The sequence below is a fragment of the Leptonotus elevatus genome, chromosome 6 (genome assembly GCF_054856555.1).
Source record: "Leptonotus elevatus isolate MCC_2025b chromosome 6, RoL_Lele_1.0, whole genome shotgun sequence".
Lineage (NCBI taxonomy): Eukaryota > Metazoa > Chordata > Actinopteri > Syngnathiformes > Syngnathidae > Leptonotus > Leptonotus elevatus.
The window spans coordinates 15293416-15300596 of record NC_141244.1 but is presented as its reverse complement, the minus strand read 5'-3'; the positions used below and the strand labels follow the sequence as shown (position 1 = coordinate 15300596).

General features: G+C 36.8%; 1 protein-coding gene and 1 long non-coding RNA gene across 3 annotated transcripts; one reads left to right on the top strand and one right to left on the bottom strand.

The window, feature by feature from the left end:
* LOC147172221 (uncharacterized) lies at positions 1-3669 on the bottom strand. Of its 2 annotated transcripts, none has more exons than XR_015095376.1 (3): positions 3232-3669; positions 2439-2594; positions 1-312 (listed from the first exon to the last, which is right to left on the bottom strand). It is a non-coding gene; the product is annotated as an uncharacterized LOC147172221 (long non-coding RNA). The 2 variants fall into 2 exon arrangements; XR_015095375.1 differs by having other exon boundaries at positions 1-307; positions 3232-3668.
* gpatch3 (G patch domain containing 3) lies at positions 3287-6390 on the top strand. Its single transcript, XM_086078545.1, has 7 exons — positions 3287-3738; positions 4293-4759; positions 4979-5153; positions 5503-5562; positions 5689-5810; positions 5900-6027; positions 6113-6390. Exons 1-7 carry the CDS (start codon positions 3315-3317, stop codon positions 6294-6296), a joined length of 1560 nt encoding a protein of 519 aa, XP_085934671.1. The 5' UTR covers positions 3287-3314; the 3' UTR covers positions 6297-6390.
* The last annotated feature ends 791 nt before the right edge of the window (positions 6391-7181 follow it).

The window sequence follows — 7181 nt, the reverse complement described above, 5'->3', positions numbered from 1 at the left end:
TGAATTTCAAAGTCATATATTAATTAAGTTACTCCAAACAAGAAGTGAGGCACAAATACTACAATCAAATACATGTAGTTAATAATGTACAGTACAGCATATTGTTTTTCATAGGTCTCATATGGTTTCCCCATTTTCTCAGGTCAATGAACTCTTGCGAGTGCACGATGATGTGAACGCCATGCATGTCTAGTAGTTGACACTTGACCTTGGCCGACTATTGCAACAAAGGGTCATTTGCTTGGCTCCGTCCCCTCCAGGTCAGTCAGGCAAAGGGGAGTCGTTCTCCCCCACTGGGGTCATTACTCTGTACTTCGGAAAATGGGAAGAAGTATGGGCATTATTAAATATTGTAAAAAAAGATGTATATGTAGTTCAATCTTTGGTACTTTCATGTTTGGATTATGCATCAGTGGTGTGAAACGAGTGAAAGTAATTTAAATAAATTACAGGTTGCTCAAAATAGAGCAGCAATAATTGTCTTGGGTTGCCCATACCGGAAAAAAAAAAACTTGGCATGGTTAACAGTTAAATGCAGATTGAGGTATTTTTTAATAACATTTATTAGAAATATTATTTTAACAAAAATGCCAGAAATTATTTATGGCAAAGTTTCTTTCTTTTCTTTCTTCCAGATTATCATGGTTATGGCACACGTCAGGTTAATGAAGCAAGGTGTGTATTGCCTTCATGTAGAACAAATCAAAAGCAGCGAACTGTATTTTATCGAGCCATAGTTGCATGCAATTCATTACCTGGATTTTTGTTAAAAGAAAATAATGAGACAAGTTTTAAAAATAAGTTGAAACTTATTTTGTTTACACAATAATTAATATGACATGAGACTATATATATATATATATATATATATATATATATATATATATATATATATATATATATATATATATATATATATATATATTATGAGAGCATTGTAACAATGTTGGATTTGTAAATTCATTTATATTGGGGATAATTGTAAAATAATTGGAGCATATTTATTTATTTTGATTGTATTACAATTATGTACGTCTTATTTAATGTTATTTGACTGCATTGACCTTTCATTTACTTTTATTTATTTTTGTTGTTGTTTAGTGTACGTGTATGAGTGTAGGTGTGTATATGTTTATTTGAAATGATAGTAATGAATTTGAAAAGACCCCAGAGATGAGGTGTGTCAGGAGCTAATGGGGCTCTTAATAAACAAAACAAAACAAAAACAACAACAACAAATAACTCTTCTGGACTGGGGTGGGGGAATTTTTTTTAACATTCTCTTGGTAATGACATTCTTAGAAGGCAAATGTTATTTTTAGTCAGCCTAAATAAAAAATAATTAGAATTATGTAATTATATATCATCAAAAACAGTTGTTGTTATTGTGTTAGTTTGAATTTTCACTATTTCTGTATGCAGGTTCACATAATTATTTCTACAAGCAGGGTTTTATGTTTATATATTCCTAATAATACATTAATATTACTTTTTGTGGTCTTGAAATGATAACAATGATGATAAGACCACTTTCATGTGTACCTCCACCGACTGAATCATTCCAGTCTCACCATTCAAATTGGTTATATTACAAGTTGTGAATATTAAAAATATTAGACATGCTTAATGACTAAACTTGGACTTGTAGTAGTTATGCTGGTTGTGACTAATGCACAAGAGGTGCGTAATGCGGTGTAACTGCTCTGTAGTGATGTCAGGGTCCAGACACAGGAGTACAGTTTTACTGCCTATTACTATCAAAACACGCCGATAAACGCTAAGGTGAAGGCCAAGCACAGTTAGCCTCTGGGTTAATGAACTCTGGTAGAATACATTTCTTGGTCATCTTTTTGAAAGGTAGAAAGAAAAGTAAATACTGTAAAAAAATAAATAATTAAATTTAAAAAATCCATAACATGTTAGCATATATTGCTGTATTGTTGTAAATGGAGTGTTATTACTTTTCCAAAATGTTGAGCATTTTCACTAGACCTTGTTGCTCTCAACCCAAAAAATACTATTTAAAGTACCGGTATAATGTACAAATATAAATAGGCATCAGCAATAATGAGTATATTGTTAAATTAGCCTCTTGCTGACACTGCCACTCAAAACAGATTATTAGCTTTATAAAAGGCAAGGTTGCAATGTGGGTTTTTTTCTCTATCTGTTGTGTATTTGTTAACATTTCTAAAGAGTGTTTAAAAGAGAATTAAAGAAGGAATTAACTACTGTTTCAACTCTACTTTTTTACTTTTACTTTTTTGTATCACTAAAAAGAGAGTACTTATTTAAAAAGGCAACATTTTTTTAATGTAGCTCTTGTGTGCAATTCCAATTATGCAGGTAATATTGTGATATAGGCTCTTAATTGTTTTCTGTTATATATTCTGTTATATATTTTACATTTGTGGGGAGCATGGTGCACGAGTGATTACCACATCTGCCTCACAGTTCTGAGGTTCAGGGTTAGAATTTTTGCCCCGCCCATCCTGTGTGCACTTTGCATGTACTCCACCAGCAAAACATGCATGTTAGGCAGGGGTCTAAAGACCTCGAGGGACCCCAGCAAGAAGGATGATGGAGCTCCCCATCTGACAAAAAAATAAAGAGGATTATTCCTATGTGGGAGTTTCCTGCTAAAGCAATGCCATTGTTTTGTCATTGATCTGTGCTGTCAACCATCGCTAGGCAATTGGCCTGTGTTTCCTACCATGTTTCAGTCAAATGAAAACTCATAGTTGTCCATAGGTTTGATGTGACCACGATGGTTGTTTGTATATACAGTGTGTGCTCTGTGATTGGCTGTCACAATCTGGGATAGGTTGTAGGCTTGTAACACACCTGCAAGTTGCAACGCTAAATGGATGTTACATTTCTAAAGAATGTTTAAAAGTGTGTCAATGAATGACTGTAGCATCCCTTTTCTGAAAAAATACTATCAATGATTCTGGTGATTGGGGTCAGTGTGGGAACACCCCCCGGCAAATTTCGAGAAATTAGTGTATTTGTATCAAAGTACATTTCTTTGAGGAAGTCGTTGCCAAATTGTGGGGAAGCTTCGCTTTTTCAAAGTAGTTAATTAAAAACAAATTCGTTTACATTAGCAGTAAGACTACGCAACTTTTTACACTCGATTTTATACATGATAGACTTTTACCTTTTTTTTTTTGTATATGACTTTGAGTGCTTACGTTGAAATTTTTTTCGAAAATTCTACAATTATCTTACCGGACTGTATCGGTCACTTGGCACGCTCAGTGCGTCATATCCGGTTGCAGTCGCTTACGCGGAAGTGTCGTCATTTCAAAAAAATGTTGACGAAGGAAAACATGGCGGACTCTCAAGGCGTCTTCTTAGTTATAAGCAACATCCCCGCCTCTTTCCACTCTGCGGACCTGCGGAATTATTTCAGTCAGTTCATAGAGAGCGGCGGATTCGTTTGTTTTCATTACCGACACCGACCAGAGTTGCACCGGGAACCTCAAACGTGCGGGGACAGCGAGGAGGACGGCGATAAGTCGTCCGGTAGCGACGTAGCACCCGCAGCGGCTAATGACAACTGCGGTAAAAAGACGAAGCCGGCAGACAAAACTTGCTGTTGTGTAATCTCTGTTCACAAGGAACACGCCGACAGATTCATCAGGATGTACGCAGGGAATCACTGGATCGACTCCAAGGGCAGCTGGCTGTCCAGAAGATGTGTTATTAAAAAAGTGAAGGTTTCACAACACAATGGTAAGTTAGCCTTGTAAACGACAAGCTACAAACTACAACAACGTTGAACATATATATATTTTTAAATAATAATATAGTGGTGTAAATTGCCTAGTACCCGGCGATCCGATTTGTATGACGATTCATAGGTCCCGATTCGATTCAATACCGATTAATCCCGATGCGAATCTATAAATTGATTAATACGATTTTTTTAAAACTCAAATTTAGAAAATACTAATCAGTAAATTTGTACATGTACACTGTAAGATTTGTATGTAATGTAATTTATCTGAAAATGTTCCATTAATATAACATTCTTCCATGCTTAATGTGTGAATCCTAACCCTAAATAAGACGTTTTGTTGAATATTCCCATAAAAAAAATTGATGTTTAAAAATCGATTCGGCCGCATATTGAATCCATTCGAGAATTGCGTGCTGTAATATCGCGATATATTGCAGAATAGATTTTTTTCTAAAACCCCTACAATAATACATTTCTGACAACGTGAAAACTGTTTTGGTACCACACTTAAGTCGGATCAACTAAAAAAACATATTTTTCCCCCCAGATGACAATCAGTTCCCGTACAAGACGAGGTTTGAGCAGCGACACCGAATGTCCCAAACCGAACACTTTACCCTGTCTGACCTCAAGACCTTATCTGAACTCAATCCACCCGCTCTGATGCGGAATGGAAATGTGGGCACGTCAGTGAAAGTCTTCCTGCAGCTCATCCAGTCGTGCCGGCTGCCTCCCCGCCTCATCCGCAAATTGGGCCTCACCTTCCCCAAAACTGGCTCCAACCGTCGCTACGGCAACGTGCCTTTCCAGTACCAGGACAGTTGGACGCTACCTGCCACAGAAGACACTGTTTTAACAGCCGCTGGCCATGAGATATCAGGGCCGGGCACTTTGGCCGCTCGAACGCCGGCGCCGAGGCAGCTGGATGACCGGTGCGAGACAACTGAGAATGATGAGCCACAAATAGAAGAGGAGGAGGAGGAGGAGGAAGATGTGCAGTCAAATGCAGATGATGTAAGATCAAGACTTATTATCAAGTTACTTAAGTTATGTATCAATTGCACTGAATTTTAAATGCATCCTTCTTTTCAAGTACATTGAAAACTCCAAAATCTGTTTTTCCATACACATGCATGCATGTTAGGTTAATTCAAGACTAAAAGTCATCTGGGTTAGGAAATGTTTTATGCTGTACTGATTGCTGTTCACCACTAATCTCTCTTTTGGTTGCAGGACGATGACTGGTGCGAGGAGTGGGAGCGTCATGAAGCACTGCACGAGGATGTGACGAGCCAAGAGCGAAGCAAAGAAAGGCTATTTGAAGAAGAAATTGAGTTGAAGTGGGAAAAAGGTGGTTCGGGCTTAGTGTTCTATACTGATGCCCAGTATTGGCAGGAAGAAGAAGGAGGTAAGCACAACAGTGATTATGCAGTGGTCTGTTGACTTGAGAGTGGCCTAATTATGAGTATTTTATTTTATTTTTTTTACTTTTGATTTGATAATTTTTGCTTCGCTTGTGAGCAAAAATCTGAGATGCAAGCACTCTTAGATTGTGGCAGTGAAATTGTCATCAATCCTTTGTTGTCTTATTTATTATACTGCCCTCTGGTGACACAAACCTCATTGAATTAGGAACAATTCTGAATTATATTACACCTGCAGTTTTTTTTAAGTGCTATAATGTAAAGTTATTCTTAATAAAAGCAGATTATATAAGACTTAACTACATTTGTCTCATTTTGTGCACCTTTTTTCAGATTTTGACGAGCAAACTGCAGATGACTGGGATGTTGACATGAGCGTCTACTATGATAAAGGTATTTTTAGATTGCTTTACTTCAATTTTTCTTATGTTGGTCACGCAAGGAATCGTAACATTTCTTTAACCGCTTGACATCATTTCTTAAACTGATCTCATCTTTTTTTTTCTTTTCTTTTTTTAGACGGCGGTGACATGGACGCCCGGGACTACGTCCGGATGCGACTGGAGAAAAGGCTTAGGGATGGTCTTGAAGATGGATTTGCACACAATCAGGCCATTGGTAGTTTTGAGAGGTTCACTAAGGTATGAAACTCATTTACAATCCAGTATGTACCATCTGTTTGTAGTGGAATTTTAAATGTTTTACTCATTTCTACTGGTCTACTGTTTAGGGCTTTGGCCGCCGCGTAATGGAGAGGCAAGGCTGGAAGGACGGCGAAGGGTTGGGAAGTAGTCAAATTGGAATTCCTGACGCCCTGGAGAATGAAGGCAAACATCCGTACTGTAAACGGGGGTTTGGGTAAGTTTCCAAATTAAAATGAGATGTTTTTTTGTCGTGAACAAGAAGTCATTGTACTCATTATGATGTACTGTATATTCTACAGGTATCATGGTGAAAAGCTTCTCTTACATCCTGGTAAAAAGGCCAGAAAAGACTTTCATATAACTACAATCTATGATCAACATAAAGACATTGATCTGGGGGACTCCTTGCTCAGGCGCCAACCAAACAACAGCATGAAGTACAGAGGCTGGCAGCCAGGGGGCAGTGTTGGACCACGAAGATGACTAATACTGTACTCTTTATTTGTGTTTGATTGTGATGTTAAAAAGTTTTATTTTTCTAACCTTGCCTAATTAAAATTGAGTACTCGTTCCCTCAGTCTTATGTTGTTGTATGTCATTATTTTTAATGGTATGTTGCGTGTTTAAATTATTTTTAACAAGAATTATACAATCACACCAACACAAGATGGCAGGCCTCTGAGCAGTTTTCAGCGAGCTGATGGAGTAGAGTTTTGCCTGCTGGCGCCTCAGGAAAAAAACAACAAATATTGGCAATATTATATTGCTAGGCAACTAGTAATATATTATCATTATTAATAATAATAACAATAAACACATTAAAACACACCCTAGCCTTGGCACAGGTCAATCACAGGGCATGTATACAAAAAAAGTATCTATAGACAATTTAGTCTAAGTAAACGTAACATGCATGTTGTTTGAATGCGGAACAACGTCCACTCAAGTATGAGGACAACATGCAAACTCCAGATACAAAGGATTGAACTCGAACTGCAGAACTATGAAGCAGATGTGCAAACCACTTGTACGTTGAGCTTCCCAATTATTATTTTTTCAATTAAATTTAATGGAAAGTCGAACAGTAAAATAAAAAACGTGGCTCTGCAACTATTATTTTCTAATAAAATTAATATTTACGATAACTTAATTGTACAAGATTTATTGTGTAACACATTTTATGTGATCTGGATGATTATTTACTTAGACGTTTAAGAGTAAAACCTTGTAGGTGCTATTGAGTGTTCTAGCAGTAATCCTACACTTTGGTTTGCACTTTCTAGTATTTAATATAATTGGTATTACAGTATTTTTGAACCATCTGTTATATATAATAGATCTAACCTATTAAATGTATAATTTATAAAC

Bases quoted from the DNA above. Each gene is read 5' to 3' on its own strand.
- gpatch3 (XM_086078545.1), top strand. From the start codon at position 3,315: ATGTTGACGAAGGAAAACATGGCGGACTCTCAAGGCGTCTTCTTAGTT. The intron at 4,760-4,978 runs GTAAGATCAAGA...TTTTGGTTGCAG, and splicing joins TGCAGTCAAATGCAGATGAT to GACGATGACTGGTGCGAGGA. The intron at 6,028-6,112 runs GTAAGTTTCCAA...TATATTCTACAG, and splicing joins TACTGTAAACGGGGGTTTGG to GTATCATGGTGAAAAGCTTC.